The sequence below is a fragment of the Trachypithecus francoisi genome, unplaced genomic scaffold (genome assembly GCF_009764315.1).
Source record: "Trachypithecus francoisi isolate TF-2019V2 unplaced genomic scaffold, Tfra_2.0 Lachesis_group9, whole genome shotgun sequence".
NCBI lineage: Eukaryota > Metazoa > Chordata > Mammalia > Primates > Cercopithecidae > Trachypithecus > Trachypithecus francoisi.
In genome coordinates this window covers 56110364-56131285 of record NW_022681474.1, presented here as the reverse complement: position 1 = coordinate 56131285, position 20922 = coordinate 56110364, and the positions used below count along the sequence as shown (strand labels likewise).

Genomic DNA, 20922 nt, shown 5'->3' with positions numbered 1-20922 from the left:
GGAGAAAGTATCTGCAAATCACACATCTGACAATGGAGTTAAATATATAATGAACTCACAGTACCCAACCCAGTTTTTAAAAGTGCAAAAAAAAAAAAACCAAAGGCATCCCCAGATATTTTATATCTGTATATAAGATATAAAAATGCAAATAAACACATGAAAAAATGCTCACCATTATTAGTCATCAGGGAAGTAAAATATCACATACCTATTAGAATAGCTAGAATAAACAACAGTGAGAACACCACACACTGGCAAGGATGTAAAGAAATTGGATCACTCACATAATTGCTGGTAGAAACATCAAATGGCCCAACTACTCTGGCAGTCGCCTATGAAACTGTGCCATTATCATATGACCCAGCAATTGCAGTATTGGGCATTTATTTCCCAGAAAAGTGGGAAGTGCATATTTACACAAAAACTTGTATACAAGTGTTCATAGTAGCTCAATTCTAATAGTCAAAAATTGAAAATAGGCCAGGAGTTCAAGACCAGCCTGAGCAACACAGTAAGATCCTGTCTCTACAAAAAATATGAATATTAGCCAGGTGCAGTAGTCCATGCCTGTGGTCCCAGATCCTTGGCAGGCTGATGTGGGAAGATTACTTGAGCCTAGGAGGTTGAGGCTACAGTGAGCCAATACCACACCATTGCACCCAGACTGGGCATCAGAGCAAGACCCTGTCTGAAAACAAAACAAAACAAACTGAAAACAATCCAGCTTGATCTTGGATGAATGGTTAAACAAACCAGTACATCCATACAATGGAACACTACTCAGCAATAAAAAGGGATGAACTATGGTATATGTACCAACTTGAATGGATCTCCAGGAAACTATGCTGAGTGAAAAAAAGCCCCTCACAAAAGGTTATAGACTGTTATGATTCTGTTTATTTAACATTCTTGAAGAGGACAAAATTGTAGAAACAGAAGACACATTATGGTTCATAAGGGAAGGAACTGGGGGCTGGGGAACAGCAAGGGCGTGGGTGTGTTTATAAAACAGCAATACAAGCAATCCTTGTGATGGAACTGCTCTGTATCTTAACTGTTGGTAGACACACAAACCTACACATGTGATAAAAGAGCACAGAAGTACACACACACGTAAAACACACACACACAAGTAAAACTGGAAAAATCTACATAGGATCAGCAGATTATATCAATGTTGGCATCCAGGCTGTGACCTTGTACTACAGTACACATAGTACGTATAGTACATATATACACAGATAGTGCTATAGTACAAGATACAGGAGATCTCTCTGTATTCGTTCTTACAAGTGCATGTCAATCTACAATTACCTCAAAATTAAAAGTTTTCTTAGGAAAAAAAAACACCACAAAGTTTTCTTTTGGAAATAGGAAAGGTGATTCTTAAGTTCACTTGGAAAATAAGCAAAATCAAGACAAAGCAAGGATTTTTACTTTGACTTCTTATCCACACTGTCCTGGAAGTTTAAGCTAGGGCAGTAAGGCAAGAAAAGTTAAGTCATCCAGATAGGCAAGAAAGAAAGTAAAACCACTGGTATCTATCTTAGCCTCTCTAAGAAAGAGGGCTCCTGCTCGGCTCCCAGAACCATCCTGCACAGAAATTGGGAGAACCATATGAGATTAGACCAGAGTGAAAGGTCAAAGCAGAAGTTGGAACCCCAGGCTTTATTGTGCAGAACAAGAGAAAAAGCAGCATAAAAGAAAATAATCCTTAGGATAGGAAGAAGTATTTACTTAGAAAACCATCAACACTCTTTAGTCAAAGTTTACCCCTCCCCTCTAAATACACACTTGAGGTCAGGAGTTCAAGACAAGCCTGGCCAACATGGTGAAACCCCATCTCTACTAAAAATACAAAAATTACCCAGGCATGGTGGTGGCTGCCTGTAATTCCAGCTACTTGGGAAGTTGAGACATGAGAATCACTTGAACCTGGGAGGCAGAGGCTGCCGTGAGCCAAGATCACGCCACTGCACTCCAACCTGGGTGACAAAGAGAGAGAGACTCTGCCCCAAAAAAACAAACAAACAACAACAACAACAAAACTAATGAGTAATTTAGCAACATTGCAGGATACAGAGCAATATAAAAAATAAATTGTATTTCTTACATGTTAGCCATACACAAATACAAGTTGATATGAAAATAAATTGTTGAGAGTTGTATAAGACCTGTATCCTGACACCTTGCTTAGAGAAATTAAAGAACAAGATAAATGGAGAGATACTATGTTCATAGATCAGAAAAGTCAACGTGGTTAATATGTCAATTTTCCCAAATTGTTTTACAAGTTTCATGAAATCCCAATCAAAATTGCAGTGGGCTTTTTTGTAGCAATTGACATGCTCATCTTAAAATTTATATGAAAATGCAAAGAACCTAGATTAACCTAAACCACTTTGAAAAAGAGACTAAAGTTTGCAAAACTACCTAAAGTTGAAAACTACCTAATTCCAAGACTAAGTATAAAGCTGTAAGTCACTGAGACAATGTTGGTATTGGTATAAAAATAAACAAATATATCAAAGAACAGAACAGAGAGCCCAGAAATATTCACCCATATATGGCCAACCAATACAGGTTAATTCAATGGGGAAAAAATGGTCTTTCAACAGATGGTGCTGGGAAAAGTGGATATCAATATGTCAAAAGGAACCTAAATCCATACCCAACACCATAAAAAAAATTAACTCAAAAAGGATTATAGGCCTAAATGTAAAACCTGAAACTGTAAGACTTATAGAATATAAAAGACAATTTGTGACATTAGATGAAGCAAAGATGTCTTACATAATCAAAAGCATAGTCCATAAAAGAAAATTTTGGGTAGGGCACAGTGATTCATGCCTGTAATCCCAGCACTTTGGGAGGTTGAGGCATGTGGATCACCTGAAGTCAGGAGTTCAAGACCAGCCTAGCCAACATGGTGAAACCCCATCTCTACTAAAAATACAAAAATTAGCTGGGTGTGGTGGCGGGTGCCTGTAACCCCAGCTACTAGGGAGGCTGAGGCAGGAGAATGGCTTGAACCCAGGGGGTAGAGGTTGCAGTGAGCTGAGATCCCATCGCACTCTGGGAGACAGAGCAAGACTCCATCTCAAGAAAAGAAAAAGAAAATTTTGATAAATTGACCTACACCAAAATTAAATACTTTGCTCTGTGAAAAACTATTAAAAATATGAAAAGACAAGGCACACACTAGGCACAAATAATCGCATATCACATGTGATACAGAATTTGTATCAAAAATACATAAAATTTCTTAGAATGTAACCAAATTAAAATAATGTGCAAAAGATTTGAACAGATGTTTCATCAAAGAAGACACAGATGGCAAATAAGCACATGAAAAAATGCCCGATACCATTAGTCACTAAAACTTCAAGATACCACTCTATGTCTAAAAGAAGGGGCTACAATTTAAAAAGACTGACACTACCAGGTACTGGCAAAGATGTAGAGTGAAGCAACCGGAAGTCACATAAAGTTATGGTGGCAATGGAAAATGGTGTAAACACTTTGGAAAACAGTTGGGTAATTTCTTAAAAACTTACATGTGTACCTATCATATGACCCATTTAGTCCATTCTGAACTACTTATTTACCCAAAAGTGGTGGTTCATATAAAGACTTCTACAAAAGTGTTCATAGCAACCTTACTCATAATAGCCAAAACCTGGAAATAATTGTTTATCAACAGGTTAACAGATAAATAAATTGCTACACATCATACAATGGACTACCCACTAGCCAACAAAAAGAAATGAAGATGCAACAGCATGGATGAATCTTGAAATAATCATGCTGAGAAAAAGAAGTTAGACAGAAAAGAGTACATACTGTAGGATCCCATTTCAATTAAATTCTAAAGGGAATACCTACTGAATAGTGACACAAGGCAGCTGAATGTACCTCGCGATGGAAGAGGACAGGGTGGAGGGTTACACGGTGGTGTAAGAAAACTGTGAGGGTGATAAATGTGTTCATTATTTTGATTGTGGCGATGGTATATTCACATATTAAAGCTTATCAAATTTTACACTTTAAACACTGTAGTTTACCATCAATTATACCTCACTAAAGTGATTAAAAAAGAAACCCACCACACTTTCTTTTGAAAACAAAAGACGATTCTTAAGTTCCTATGGAAAAAACCCTAAGGAAGTGAGAATAGTCAGGAGAATCCTTTAAAACGCCCCCCAGCAGAAAAAAAAGAGAAAGAAACTGTTGAGACACAGTTTTAATAACTGGTATCTTAATAACGTGATAAAGCTACATAGGATTCTAATTTATAGAAATAATAAATGAACCAACAGAGATCAATGATATAAACTAGAAAGTCCAGAAAAAAAATTGTATGTATGTAAAGAATACATTAAAATACTACAGACTAGGCACAGTGGCTCATGCCTATAATCCCAGCACTTTAGAAGGCTAAGACGGGAGGATTGCTTAAGCCCATGAATTCAAGACCAGCCTAGGCAACATGGCAAGACCCCCATCTGTACAAAAATATTTTAAAAAATTAGCCAGGCATGGTGGTATACATTTGTGGTCCAAGCTACTCGGGAGGCTGAGGCAGGAGGATCTCTTAAGCCTAGGAGTTTGAGACCAGCCTGGGCAACAGAAAATGACTGTTGGTACAAAAAAATTTAAAAATTAGCTGGGTATAGTGATGCAAGCCTGTGGTCCTAGCTACTCAGGAGACTTGGGTCTGCGAGGCTGAGGCTGCAGTGGGCCATGACCACACCAAAGCACTCCAGCCTGGGTAACAAAGCGAAAAAAGTGTGAGCCAATAATTTTTTCAAAGTTGTTCAGTGTGGAGTTCTTTACAAAATGAGCAAAGTACAAAACTACTTAGATGTTGAAAAAATTGTGACTTGAATTATGGTATGATATTCAAATAATAAAAATGAAATCTTTGAAAAAATTTGATGACAAAATTTATATAAAGTACATCACTTAAGCAACCCTCCTGTCAAAAATTATATAAAGTACAACTAAAAACGTTTATACACATGATTTTTAAATGACTAGAAGTAAATACTTCAAGAAGTTAACAAAGTTTTCCTTATAGGTTGGTAGAATTCTGGTATATTATGTACTTTTCATTCTAAATTTTCTACAATGCATACTACCTTTATTATGAAAAGAAAAACATAAATGCCATTTGTATGTATTTTTCACATCACACAAAATCTATTTTTAACAAACACATGATTAAAATTTATGGAAAGTTTCTCACTTTTAAGGTCCATATGTAGTAAATCAGTTAGCCAACTGAGAAAATAAGATCATCATAAAAGGAAAATCCAGAATATTACCTGGCTCATTACTCCTGTCTGAATTCTCCAAAGCATTTCACAAGTGACTGATTTTCAATTTGACTATTATCTAAGATACAGAAGAAAATAAAGTTTAGAGAAGCCAGTGTTCCTGAAGAACCCAGCTCTTCACTTACCATCTTCTGCTAAGACCTTGGCTGCATCTTTATCATCTTCCCACTTTCCAGTCACGAAGCAATCTCTGATACTGTTCATAACCTTACGCAGAAAAGTCAGCACTTAGATGAGATGTTCCAATCACTCAGGAAAACAACTCTAAGAAATGGCAGTAGGCAAAAACTTGCCTTTAAATATTTCCCACCTTCATGGATATTCTCATTCCAAATGAGCCCAGGAAATAACTTTACCTTTGATGGAGACAGTATAACCACAGAGATAAAACACATTAAGCAGCAGATAGGGAAAGTATTAAATACTACTAGTCTACTAACCTCATAAGTAAACAGATAATTACTAATTCAACTAATTTTCAATTGTATTAAGGTTTCTAAGGCGATGCAATGAGACAGTAGTTTACAAAGTTGGTCTTGCTATTTGTTAATCTAAACCTGTCTGTTTGAAAACTTAATTCCTATAAAATGGGAGAAGATATTTGTAAATTACGTATTTGATAAGGGACTTATATCCAGAATATATAAACAACACATACAACTAAGTAATTCAATTTTTGAAATGGGCAAACAATATGAAGAATATATACAAACAGCCAATAAGCACATGTAAACATGTTCAGCATCATTATTAGGGAAATGCAAGTCAACACTACAATGAGATACAACTTCACCCCCTCTAGAATGGCTATAATCAAAAAGACAGATAATAACAAGTGCTGGTGAAGAAGTGGTGAAACTGGAACCCACATACAGTGCCAGTGAGTAAGTAAAATGGCACAGTCACTTTTGAAAAGAGAAATGAGAGAGTATAAAGCAAATGAATAATTATGCGATTCTCTAATTTCATCATCTTCTGATTCAACCAAGGAATAATTCTCTAGTGGAAGAATGAATAAGATGTAGTCCTGAATGTGAACTGGAAATATCTGTATGGACTCTCCTAGTTCGGGTCACTGAGAAGGCCTAGAAGTAATGACCAACTCATGGCAGTAAGCATTCCTATACCTAGGCTGTCATGTTGAAATACCATTTTGTACTAAAATAAATCAGGACTTCTTATGGGTGATTCCAAGTGCTCTCTCATATCACAGAGCAAGAATTGATCCAGAACGACTACGATTGTAACACAAGGTCTCAGGAGCTGGTGTGCACAGACTCTCACAGGCCACAGGTGGGATAAAGAGGAGCTTCAATAACGGATAACAGGTGCAGGAGCACAAGGCACATTAACTACATTTATATCCATGACATCACAGTGATACTTACAAACAAGTATCCTTTGGAGAATCACTCCAAAAACTGATTAAAAAATCAAGCACGGGCCGGGCGCAGTGGCTCACTCTTGTAATCCCAGCACTTTGGGAGACCGAGGCAGGTGGATCACAAAGTCAGGAGTTTGAGACCAGCCTGACCAACATGGTGAAACGCCATCTCTACTAAATACACACAAAAAATTAGCTGGGCATGGTGGCGGGAGCCTGTAGTGCCAGCTACTTGGGAGGCTGAGGCAGAAGAATGGCATGAACCTAGGAGGCAGAGCTTGCAGTGAGCCAAGATCGTGTCACTGCACTCCAGCCTGGGTGACAGAGCGAAACTCCGTCTCAAAAGAAAAAAGAATCAAGCATTTACCCTACATACATGGAAGTGAATAGTAGAAGAGAAAAATTTTCTCTTTAAATAGGTATTACAGCTAATAAATAAAGAGAAATTATTGAATAGAACACCATCACTCTATGTTCTTAAGAAATTGATGGTTCTAGGCATTGAGCACCAACAATTGATAACATCTAATGCCATTAAAAGGACACAACTAGTCTTTATGTGCCTCCTAATGAGAAAACACCACCCACCACCTGGGAAGCGTTTTGCCAAAAAATAAAAATCAAATTTAAATCCTATCCAACCATTAGATGTTTTGTCTATAAGGTAACTAGAAATATGTGGCTATTTAAATTAATTAAGACTGAATAAAATTTAAAATTTAGTTCTCTAGTCTCGCTGGCCACATTTAAAGAGCACAGTAGCCAGAAGAAGCCACAACTCATAGCTCAGATATACATTCCGCTCATCACAGAAGTTCTATTAGTATTGCTCCATACTCATTCACAGGAAATACAGGAGGGCCTGTGAAACTGCAGAGGGATGCAAAGCAATCCACAAAGTCCAGAATACAAGAAATTCTGCAGACCAAAGACTTGGTTTCTTAAATAAAATGTAACCAAAAAAAAAGAAATGGGAAGGAAAGATTGTTGACTAAAAGTGTTAAAAGATAGAGTGAAAAACAGTAATGAAAATTCAGGTCAAAGTAAACTATGATGCTTATGGAAGCATGGAGGAGGAAACCAGGAAGAAAAGGAAAGAGCCCCCATAAGAAGCTGGACCACACCTCCTTCTACAGGGAGGAAGGGGACTGTGCCTGGTGTCGCAATTGAGCAGCAAAGCTTGATTTTCCAGCCTGAGTGCTGGGGTCTTCACCTTCTGGCAACCCATTAAGTTGAACAATTGTTTTCATGTGGTTTTCTACATCTGTATTAAATTTCACCATAAAGAATGGTTAAATAAAATCTCATAAAGTTCATTATGTGTTACCTGGCGAATTACAATAGGCAGTATGATAGCAATTGGGCCTCTCTGAGAAGCGACATCTAAGCCAAACTGAATTGACAAAAAAGAAGGCAACCTTTGGAAGATCAGAACATTGCAGAAAACAATATAGAGAAAGGGGCTGGCACGATGGCTCACTCCTGTAATCCCAGCAGGCTGGGATGCCAAGGCAGGCAGATCACTCGAGCCCAGAGATTGAAACTAGCTCAACATGGTGAAACATTTTCTCTACAAAAAATGCAAAAATTAGCCAGGCCTGATGGCTCATGCCTATAGTCCCAGCTACTGTGGAGGCTGAGATGGGAAGATCTCTTGAGCCCAGGAGGTTGCGGCTGCATTGAATCATACACTTGTGCCACTACACTCCAGCCTGGGCTGCAGAACAAGACCATATCTCAAAGAGAGAGAGAGAGAAAGAGAAGAGGTCTCAGAGGAGGTTGAGCTGTGGTGAGTTTGAGTACTGAATGAATTCCAGTGTGATTACAAAGTGGTGAGCTGCAGGAAGAACATTTACAGGCATCACAGATTTCTCTATGCTTACAAATAGCAGTAACTATAAATGTTAACTCAGGAGTGCTATGTATATCCTAATGATAAGACACAAAATACATCTGATGTATAAAAACTTATGTGCGCCACTTCAAAATGAAGATGCACACTACTGTCCACATTGGAAGCTGAACCTGTCCTCCGTGGGCCACGTACATGGTCTAACTAAACTCAGAACATGTTACTGCTTAGGATGCATGAAGTGCCCACTGCAATATCTGGGAGAATGACCTATAATCCTGTAAAAATAAGAAGCCAACAACAGGTAAGCAATATTGACATCAGATAATCTTATTCTAGAACAATCCTCTAATAAATCAAATATACTACCCAGCCTTACTTCCTCTAAATCCCAGTCATGGGGGGCCTCCACAAGAAATCTGGAGTAGTCCAAAGAGTCAGCCTTGTGCTTCCACTCTCTGTCAGGCTGGTTGACATGAAACAACCCTGCAAGCTCTTCTTGGGTATCATGATCTTCCTCTTCATTATCTTCTGCCACTAAAGAGGACGCCATGGCAGAAAAGTGAGAACAAAAACTACAGCCCTGGAGCACTCATTGTTTTCGACAAGTTAGGCCATGAGTCTTCGAACTCAGGAACTGAGGGCCTCTGTCTGTGATGGGTATGGCAATAGCCACATATGAGTTAGGCATTGAGAGGGCAGGGCAGTCATAGGTTAAGAGAGCCAGGAAGCTATTGCTCTACATGTGTGGGGCTCCTGCGCTCCTGCACAGCAGCAGCTAAGAGGCCGAGAAGGAGTGAGAATATTGGCGGTGGAGGGAAGGAAGGGACATTTAAAGGCTGAGCTTTAGATTACTAAAGAAGAGCGCTAAAGAGTGTTGAGCCTCTCATCACTAAGAGTACCTAGACAAAACCTGAATGAAAATCAGTTCACAACATCCCTCCCAATGCAGTGTGCTGAGCCCTAATGTCTCACCATGTGGCCTTGATCTCACCATGCAGTAACCAGGGAGCACAATGTAAAGTTCATCACTATATATTTATTTTTGCATTAGTTCTACCAGAAAGAATATATAGGTAAGTTTAGTAAAGCAAAAAATCAGAGGACAAGGGCAAAAGGGAGAACAAAATGTGTTATACAGTGTTCTAATTCTCAGAAAGGAAAAAAGTAAATATTTTAATGGACAGACATTTTTTTTGGCACTAATCTACAAAAAAATTCTCATGAAGGACTTTTAAATAGGGAACATAACATAATGCAATGGACAGCATTTGCATCAAGTTTTACAGCAAACCCATTAAGTCTACTTCATAAGACCAAAGTGTGGTCCTCATAAGTTGATGATTAATCTGCCAAATATGAAATGTGATGGCCAGCAATTATGGATGTCAACAATACCAGCCCAATCAACCAATTCCCTCATCTCCTTTTCAGAAAACAATCAGAGAAACTAAAACGTTTCTAGCTCTGAACCAGAATTCTTTACCTGTCCTATGAATAAGCTTTCAGAGGTTTGGAGCTGCTTGCCGCTGCCTCAGAAAGCCCTCAGCTGCCTTTCTGGAAAGGTCTTCCTTCCACTTGAGGGCACCTGAAATGACCAATGCCAACCTCCAGTTAGGCTTGTTCATGTGTCTCCCCTCCCTTGAGATCCATCCACAATGCAGCATTTCAACAGTTAATCTCAAAATCAACAGACCCCCAAATGTAGACTTTTCACTGGGTACCACTTTGACAGCCAAGTTCATAGCAGCAACCAACTAAATTAAAGCGTACATGAGGTTTCTTTGGAATCATTATTTTCTTCCTTGTAATCTTCTTCCTCTTTGAGTAAATCTTCTATATCACTTGTCTCATCTATTAAGTTCCTTGACCCCAGTTTCTGACCATTGCTCACTTGAGAAGGCTTTGAAAACTTTTTTCTAATAGCCTCTTCATTTTCTGAGTCCTCTTCCTCTGCACTGAGCGAGGAGCTTTCTTCAGATTTATCTTCAGATGCAAACGCCTCTTCAGCTGTGCAATGCCGAGAATCGGAAGTCATGAGGGCTGCTTTCTTCATCGGCAAAGACTTCTCCAGATTCACACAGTCACTCCGGCAATTCACTGGTGATAGCCCTGCTTCACTACCTTCTCCAACAGCCTTTGATCCTGAAATGCCCCCCTCTCCTGCAGTGCAGTCCTCTTCTTTACTGCCTTCATCAGCTTCCTCCACTTCCCCTTCTTCTGCTGAGCTCCTCTCAAGGTCATCGTCACTGTCAGTAAATGCTGGCAAATCCATTTCACTGTCTTCTTCCAACTCTTCAAGTTTCCATCGTTTGACGCCCTTACCAGCCATATACTGATCAGTCATCTCAGCATTTTCCTCCTCTTCTGCTTCCTCATCACTAGAGCCGTTTTCCAACCCATCATCTTCAGACATTTCATCATCTTCTTCATTATCACTATCTCCAGATTCATCTTCATCTCCAAAAATGGCTTTCCAACGCATTTGGCCAGTTTTCAAGTCCATTTGTTTTTCCTCCTTTGACATCAACAGCCTATATTACCAAGGAAATGGAAAATAATTTAACTTGTACATTAATCCGTTAATCTAGAAATGGCAATATAGTCAACAAAAATACAAAGAAATAGAAAATGTCAAGGAATTGTTTAAGATGGCATAGCATAGGGAAAAAATGATCTGATAAAAATCAGAACATTTAATAAACAAACTCAGGCATGGTTCCCTAACACCACACTTCAAAAGAACTTATAGGGAGAATAAAGGAATAAGCCTTTAAAAAAAAAAAATCTAATTTTAGAAAAAAATTGCTCAAAAAGGAAGTTAGTGTTTTGTAGATCTTTTGGAAAGCTGATTTATTTCTAAGCTAAAAACACATGATCCTTAAGAGAAATGGCCGAGTCCAGGCCCAAGGCAGGAAAAGGGCAAAATGAGCCTGGATCCTCTTGTTTTGTCAGAAAACAAGAAATGCTCAAAGACTAACAGAGACAGTTGAAAGGACACAGGAGACAGGCTGAATGCTCCTGCGGCCGAATCTGGGACAGCATAGGCATCAGGAAGAACAATGGCAGTGATGGAAAATAACCCATGGAACAAAATGCAAGTGCATTAGTGAGCAGTGATACCAAAATAAAGGGGAGAAGTGAAAGCTCTTTGTTAAAAATGCTGGCTAAAAATTGACAAATGGGATCAAATTAAACTAAAGAGCTTCTGCACAGCAAAAGAAACTACCATCAGAGTGAACAGGCAACCTACAGAATGGGAGAAAATTTTTGCAATCTACTCGTCTGACAAAGGGCTCATATCCAGAACCTACAAATAACTCAAACAAATTTACAAGAAAAAAACAACCCATCAAAAAGTGGGCAAAGGATATGAACAGACATTTCTCAAAAGAAGACATTCATACAGCCAACAGACACATGAAAAAATGCTCATCATCACTCGCCATCAGAGAAATGCAAATCAAAACCACAATGAGATACCATCTCACACCAGTTAGAATGGCAATCATTAAAAAGTCAGGAAACAACAGGTGCTGGAGAGGATGTGGAGAAATAGGAACACTTTTACACTGTTGGTGGGATTGTAAACTAGTTCAACCATTGTGGAAAACAGTATGGCGATTCCTCAAGGATCTAGAACTAGAAGTACCATATGACCCAGCCATCCCATTACTGGGTATATACCCAAAGGATTATAAATCATGCTGCTATAAAGACACATGCACACGTTTGTTTATTGTGGCACTATTCACAATAGCAAAGACTTGGAATCAACCAAAATGTCCATCAGTGACAGACTAGATTAAGAAAATGTGGCACATATACACCATGGAATACTATGCAGCCATAAAAAAGGATGAGTTTGTGTCCTTTGTAGGGACATGCATGCAGCTGGAAACCATCATTCTCAGCAAACTATCACAAGAACAGAAAACCAAACACCGCATGTTCTCAGTCATAGGTGGGAACTGAACAATGAGATCACTTGGACTCGGGAAGGGGAACATCACACACTGGGGCCCATCACGGGGAGGGGGGAGGAGGGAGGGATTGCATTGGGAGCTATACCTGATGTAAATGATGAGTTGATGGGTGCTGACGAGTTGATGGGTGCAGCACACCAACATGGCACAAGTATACATATGTAACAAACCTGCACGTTATGCACATGTACCCTAGAACTTAAAGTATAATAATAAAAAAAATACCATCATGTGATGATACTTGATATATGATGTGAAGTGAAAAGAAAAACTGCAGTAATTCAAATGATTAAAATAAAATAAAAAATGCTGGCTAACAAATGTAGGAGGAATAACAGAGGAAGAACATCCATTTTAAGTCACCAGTGTCATAACTGATAGACAAGAATCATCAGGAGGCTAAAATCACAGGATGAAAGAAAACTGTATAAAGCTAATTAACATAGCAAGATATGTAAAATTATGCAAACATAAATTAGAAAAAAACTAAAAATCATACCATAAGAGATGGATAAGTTAGAATACAGCAATAATAGGCCAGGTATAGTGGCAGAATACAGAAATAATAGGCCAGCCATAGTGGCTCACATCTGTAATCCAAGGACTTTGGGAGGCCAAGGCAGGAGGATTGCTTGAGCCCAGGAGTTCAAGACCAGCCTGGGCAACATAGTGAGACCTTATCTCTAGAAAAAAACTAAAAAATTAGCCAGGTGTGGAGGCACACTCCTATAGTCCCAGCTACTTGTGGGGCTGGAGTGGGAGGATCACTTGAGCCTGGGAGTTCAAGGCTGCAGTGAGCCAAGATCACGCCACTGCACTCCAGCCTGGGAGACAAAGTGAGACTTTGTCTCAAAAAAAAAAAAAGAATACCCCAATAATAACAAAATGATGACTACATGAAGACTGTATAGAAAAAGGAAGTGCTCAGAATATAGAAATAAAATTATATATTTTAACTATAACTGTATTAGAAGAGAGTATTCTTGTAGACAAGGATGACTAAAAGGATATGGAAAAACGAAAGTAGCTAACAACACTCATTATAAAAGAGTGCTCTTTCGGCAAACACTTCGTATCTGTCAGGCACTGTGGTAGGTAGTTTATGCACACTGTAACAAATTACATACTAAGTAATCTCAAAAATTTCAGATAAATTTCACTGGAAGTCATCAATCAATCCAACAAAACCAATGTGTTGCAAACATCCACTATGTATAAAGGCATACAAATTCCCAACCCAGACTGAGAAATAATTCACATAAGCCCCACATCCATGGAAACCTACCCATGGGAGATAATACAACATAATCTAAATAAAACTTTCAATGACAAGGCCTGTGGCATCTGGACAGCCACAAACTCCCTGACTGTTCTAGTGTTTTCGCCACCGAAAGAAAGCAGAGTGGCCTTAGGTCTGTTAAAAAAACAAAAAGTCACCTATGGAAGATGGTGTGGTATTTGAAGAATATTTGGGGTCTGTTGAAAAATGCATCCTGTATTTTATTTCAAGAAAATACTCCCTCGTAATGTCAGATAAGTGAAAAGCCCTCAGAGACACATGCACACACATACACAAAACCAAAACAACCTAGAATGAATCCCACCAAAATGTGTTATGATAGCAGAATTACACATCTTCTAAAATCTATCTTTTTATTAAAAATAGAAAAAAAAGCAGACTTCTCCTTGATTATCTATAGCCTCTGACCCAAGTGGCTTGGAACCAGCAAACAACATCACCCGACTTGAAGCCATCTTGGCATCAATGGTGGAGATGGTGGAGATGAGACTCTGGACCAGCTCATGGATGGGTCCCACCTCGTCCTGTCAAGGCCACCAAGAAAAGGCACGTGAGGAAAGCACAAAGATCCTGGAGAGACACTGGTTTCACTCAGTTTCTCAAAATTATCTTAGACACATTTCCTGAGAACCTTTCTTAATGCCTCAAAAAGCAGAGAAGAAAATCCTTAGAGCAAAGTTTGAAATGGATCCCCATCTCCATTAAACTTTTCCAAACTTCAGGGAGTATGTAACCTGATAACCTAAACACCTAGCTAGAAGAATCTCAGTTCCAGTGCTACAACAATGCTAGCTTTTCTAACATCTTTAAATAACCCTGATTTTAACCCAATAAAATTCAACTACAGAACTAAGAAATAAACATTTAAAATCCACTTTAAAATACAGAACGAGGAGACCATTGTGAATGAGAAAAGGACCAATGAGAGCTGGAAAGCACACTGATTTTGTAGAAATGGGGATGGGCTGTGCAGGTGCCACATGGCAGCAGGGCCCGCGCCAGGGCCATGGATCAAGGAGGCCTGGAGGACAGGACTCTTCTGCTTGGTACAATGAAAAAAAAAAAAGGTATTATTTTTATACTATATATTTACAATATGCATTTGGGCCTTTATTATAAGTACAAGAGAAAAATCTTCAATAAGTAAAAGCTGAGTACCTTACTTTTTGTGATTAAAAAACAGATTCAGAAAGAGTAATGAGAGTTCAGAGCAATGACTCCCGTCTCACCAATGCCTGAAAACCGTGGCTGCCACCAAGGCAACATAGACAGCGTCTTTGTCATACAGCACACCCCAACTCCAGAAAGAGGCACATAAACCAGCTGCTCCTTCTCATGTAAATAGAGCTTCCTTTGTTGTTCAGGAAGAGCACAAGGGTCTGAAAGGAAACCGATGTCATTCATGGCAAAATCTTCTACCCCTGGAAGACAGGATCCAAAAAGCCAGCTTCAGCTGACAAGAAGTCAGAAGTATCCACTGTTGACTGGGGGGTTAAAAACGAGCCATAGTCCAAGGGCTTAACCCATGACCCTAAAGAAGGGCATTGTGCCACACTGAAACAGTGGCCCTCTAGCTACAAGACAAGAGGTCAGAGAAGAGGGGATTCGGTAACACCTTTGCAGGCCTACACATAGCTGGGTTACTTTTGAAACCTCCAGCAAGGCCATCTTCCCTTGTTTGGTCACTTTTCAGTTTTTCTGAGAAATGAAGCCATCCCAGGAATCCTATGTGTAATTCTAGTATATTCTACAACAAGAGAATACCTGGCGTGTGAATTTGGCTTTTATTTTTCAAGTGTGCTCCTCTTAAATAACCATAAAGTGACACCTGCCGGTCACATTTGATGTTTGTTCGGATATCCTCTGGGTTTGTCAAATTTTCCATCCTAGAAAAATAAACTCAATCATACAGCAGAAATGAATGCCAAAGTTCCTATACCTCCTTTCATGTGTCAGTGACTCATCACACTCTTGTCCACTAAGCACGTCGTTTAGAAAACTAGAAAATGAAGAAATAAGGAAGCACCGTTCACCATCCAGCAGAGGAAAAGGGGCAGGCACACAACTGTGTCTCTAGGCTGAAAGTGACATTCAGTAAGACATCAGACAGGGACATTCATTTCGTAAGACACAAGACAGGGAGATGATGTCCACCTGGGGTCAAGGAAGAGTGAAGAACATATTCAGAAAATCCCTTTCTGCAAGAGGGTGAGCCTGTGCTCTGGGATTTTTACTGTGGCTTGGATTCTGGCAGGTGGAGAAAGGGTATTCCAGGCTGAGAAAACCACAGCTCAAAGAAGAGCACAAAGGAAGGAAACTGAAGGCACACACGAGGACTCAAGCACCTGGGCACGAAGGCAGCATCACTGAAAACTGAGGATGAACGTAGGATGGGGCCACATCCTATAGACTTAAATGCTTCCAAGTCCTCCCATTCTCCTAAACATCTCATAATTAATTTACTCCCAAAGGCACAGCATCTTTGAGCAATGATATAAGTAGACATTTCCCATCAACTACACTTCTACCCCCACTATTCAAATAGGCACAAAATAAATCCTACCACTCTTCTTTTTCCAGCCTGTTTAGCTTTGAAATATATGGCCCAGGAAGAAAAAGTTTACAATCACTTTTTACCTCTCTGCCAGGATATAAGGGTGAGAAGTTTGCCATGTGAGAGGCCTAAACTTCACAACTGCAATAAAACGGCCCAGACTGTGGATTTCTTGGTTTTGATATTCTCCATGCACCATTCCAGAAAGGTAGAACAGCTTGGCACCCTAAACATTAAAGGAAAATTAAATTCCAATTAAATTCTCATCAATACTGCAACAAAATAAAAGCTCTTCTTGTTTACAAGAAGCAATCCTAAGGAGGGAGACTTGTAGCAAAGCCACTATTCTGAGGCTTCCAGAGCCTTGCTGGTTTCTTTCAGGACTTATTAGAACCCCACAGAGGCAGACTGCTCTGCAGCTGAGCAGGTTCATCTGTCTAAGTATGGTGAGGAGAGGGAGGTGAGGCATCTGAGCACAGAAACAGTTCTGTGGCTGATGGACCAGAGAGCAGCATGGAAAGGAAGGGACAGTGCCTGGTCCTGTAACTGGGAGAAACTTCTGATGTACTCTATTAAGTTCCAACCCCAGAACAGCCAGACACTGCCTGGTGCAGCAGTGAGATACACCAAGAGACCCAGAATAAGCACCCTCTTGAGGGAAACCTTCCAGAGACTGTGAACACATACACAAAGGGAATTCAGGAGCTGAATCCGAATTCTAGAGAGACTTTTAGCAATGCCTCTTCAGTCTTTTTTTTTGTGTGTGTGATATGGAGTCTCACTCTGTCACCCAGGCTGGAGTGCAGTGGCACGATCTCAGCTCACTGCACCCTCTCCCTCCCAGGTTCAGACAATTCCATGTCTCAGCCTCCTGAGTAGCTGGGATTACAGGTGCATGCCACCACACCCGACTAATTTTTGCATTTTCAGTAGAGACAGGGTTTGGTCATTTTGCTCTGAGCTAGAAACTCCTGGCCTCAAGTGATCCACCTGCCTCTGCTTACCACAGTGCTGGGATTACAGGCATGCACCACTGCATCGGTCCTCTTCAGTCTACTTTAGTAGGATTATACTGTTAGTATCCAACAATTATTTCTCTTCCTACAGGGTAAACTACTATCCAGAACCTGTGTTTTAATTGCTTCTCTGTCTTGTTCAGTTGTTTATTATGCTTGAAGGAGTCAAGGTGGGTGAGAACTCCCATAATTTTAGGAAAACCATATACTTGACAGATGTTTAGAAACTCAAACGTTTCCATTTCAAACCCAAAGCTGCCATCTATAAGCATCAGTACCTACAAACAGAACACATCATTTCTCAAAGAAACTACCAAAACAGACCACCTACACTAGGGGTTGGCAACTGGCCACGGGCCAAATCCAGCCTATCACCTGTGTTTGTAACTAAAGTTTTACTGGAACACAGCCACATTAACTCATTTACATATTGTCTATGGCTGCCTGTACACTACAACTGCAGAGCTAAGTAGCTGCAAGAGATATGATCCACAAAGCCGAAAATATTTACTATCTGGTCCTTGACAGAAAAGTCGCACTCCAGACTAAATCAAATGACTACATAGGCATCACCCAGACAGAGAAACCACCACCCTCTTACTTGCTCTAAAAGGCAACCATAAGACAATGTCCACTAGGATATAAACTTCCATTTTAAGAATTTTAATGCATGAAAAGTAACTCAGAAAAGGCTGGGTCTAACCTGGCCCTTACCTAAGAAATCCTAATTTAAAGAAATGAAGTTTTCTGTAATGTACTTTTAAGCCAAATAACAGGTCTCTGACATCCAAAGAATGGGAAGCAAGTGATAATCAATGAAATATATTAAATATGTACAGAAAACCAATTTCTTGTTTCAATATCCTCATAGAAAAAAAAACAATCTTTTTTTTGAGAAGTATGCAGTGGAAACCTCTATCTTGTATGTTAACTTGTATAACTCAATTGCTCAAAAGTTATTTTTAAATAGGTACCAGTTTAAAATTAAGTCAAAAAACCATAAGATTATAATGAATGGTAGTCTATAAGAAAATATAAGCAGATAAGACCAATTTTTAAAATTTAAGACACTTCAAAGATGCAAAATAATTTCAGAATTGATTCCTGGAAACTTCTAATTTTAATATTAAATACACTTCTGTTCTTATCTTTCCATAGATAAACTAAAAATACCAAAATATGGAAACAGAAATGCCCATCTTTGATTAAACTAAGTAGTTAATAGAATATCAGAAATAGTGAACATTATCATTTCCATAAATGCAAGAGCTTGTACATTTTCCATACACTGAGTACTGTCTAGATTTTCTATTGATAAACTCTGACCACTTCTTCAGGAAATTCATGTACTTTAGCATTATCATTAAGGATGAAGTTTCTGGAACCATCGAGAAGAAAGGTCCCATCTTCACACAAGTTACTTAACTGCTGGGAGCCTCTATTTCATCTTTTGTAAGCTACAGATAATACCTACTCACCTCAAGGGTGTATCAAGGGTCTATGTAAGCCAAGTTTGTAGAAAGCAGTCAGCACGGTGACAGGAAGGGTCCAAGAAGAAATGACACTTACTATGATATATTTTTACATATCAATGTATACATATTAATGAGCTCTTATTAGCTGTGTTCATTAGAGGTTTTCTCCATCCTGTGATGTGCTCTACGATTTTGGAATACATGTCATTGTGCACATTCCATGTTTATTATTAATATAATAACATTTATTACTATCATTATCATCAATTCAGTCACATCTACTGTATCCCTGATGATGACCATGTTTCCTTTAATAATCATAAAACTCTCTTCCCTTCATCACAAGGTAAATAACCTATCACAATGCTGTAAGTCTCCATCAGCACCCCAGGCTGCCCCTGCTGACTAACCAGATCTGCTACTTTAGCCAGATCAACCATCATGTTAATATCACACCCACGTTCAATAATGGTGAGTCTGCACTTTTTACCTGTAAGAGAAAAGATGAAAACTTTACTTTAAAAAGACCCTGAAAAAACTGTAACCATCAACACTAATTTTCATTTTTGTAATTGCATCCAGTAAAACACCATGTACGTTTATAGGAGTGTACCAGAAGTTCATTTTTATAAGCAAAAACTGGTAAAATAAAATAAATTCCATCCTGTTTTCCTTGCTGTGTTCTAAATTTAAATAATATCAAAGTCTACCCAGATGAATAAAAGCTCTCAAACAGGGAAAATTCTGACTTGACAGGCTCCATGATAACCATGATCTTGCTGTTCAGCTGCAAGCCAATGTCTTCACGTTTATCAAAACTTCCCGTATTCCCACTATAGCTACAAAAATCCTCAAATATAATGCAACAGAATATTCATAACGATAATCATTTCTAAATTAAGGTTATAAGAAAATGGTCAAGAAAATATGGGCTGGGTACAGTGGGAGGCCAAGGCAGGTGGATCCCTTGAGCCCAGGAGTTTTGAAACCAGCCTGGGCCACATGGGGAAACCCCATCCTTCCAAAAAAAACAAAAACAAAAAGGAGGATGGGCGCAGTGCAGCAGCTCATGCCTGTAATCCCAGCAGTTTGGGAGGCCAAGGCAGGTGGATCACTTGAAGTCAGGAGTTCGAGACCAGCCTAGCCAACATAGTGAAACCTCATCTCGACTAAAAATACAAACATTAGCCAGGCGTGGTAGCGCACGCCTGTAATCCCAGCTACTCAGGAGGCTGAGGCAGGAGAATTGCTTGAACCCAGGAGACGGAGGTTGCAGTGAGCTGACATCATGCCGCTGCACTCCAGCCTGGACAACAGAGCAAGATTCTGTCTCAAAAAAAGGAGGGGGGCGAAGAAAAATTAGTCAGGTATGGTGGCATACACTACTCAGGAGGCTAAGGTAGGAGGATTGCTTGAGCCTGAGAGATTGAGGCTGCAGTGAGCTGTAATCCCACCACTGCACTCTGGTCTGTGCCACAGCATAAGACTGTGTCTCAAAAAAAGGAAAAGAAAATATGGATACTCCAAAGATAAAGAAAAACCTCAATCTAACTATATTGCTGCGATAACAAGAGATTTCAGAGTGTGCATTGCCATTCTACCACTGGAAGTTTATTTCATCTTCCTTCAAACTTGGAAAGGTCACCATCTCCCAAAGCAGACAATTCTTACAGGAAAAAGAGAAAAGGCGCACTTCCACCAGGATGTGGCTTCATAAGGGCAAGCATGTGCACCTGGCACATAGGAGGTACGTGCTATCTGCTAAATGGTGTGTTCACAGTGACCAGGCCTGCTAGGCCCTTCCAAGGAACGTGTTTGGTAAAGCCATAGAGCAGTCAGGATAAGATATGTATCACATCCTTATCTCTGGGAACTTACCCTTTTCTGAAGCTATAGCCAACTTAGTAAAAGTATACGAGAGGTAACATGATATGACAATATTTAACATGCTCCACTCAAGTAAACAACAAACACACGCATGTCCCTCAGATGACAACAGCCACACCAACTCTG

General features: G+C 39.5%; 1 protein-coding gene across 1 annotated transcript in view; it reads right to left on the bottom strand.

Moving 5' to 3' along the window:
- The window catches only part of LOC117082262 (ribosome biogenesis protein BMS1 homolog), a 50902-nt gene that overhangs the window by 21956 nt on the left and 8024 nt on the right, over window positions 1-20922 (bottom strand). The window contains 12 exon segments of the mRNA XM_033208889.1: window positions 5468-5549; window positions 8958-9115; window positions 10065-10166; window positions 10352-11113; window positions 14250-14388; window positions 15100-15125; window positions 15128-15160; window positions 15163-15285; window positions 15629-15750; window positions 16502-16644; window positions 17524-17712; window positions 19320-19399. Coding sequence (XP_033064780.1) covers window positions 5468-5549; window positions 8958-9115; window positions 10065-10166; window positions 10352-11113; window positions 14250-14388; window positions 15100-15125; window positions 15128-15160; window positions 15163-15285; window positions 15629-15750; window positions 16502-16644; window positions 17524-17712; window positions 19320-19399 — 1959 coding nt within the window.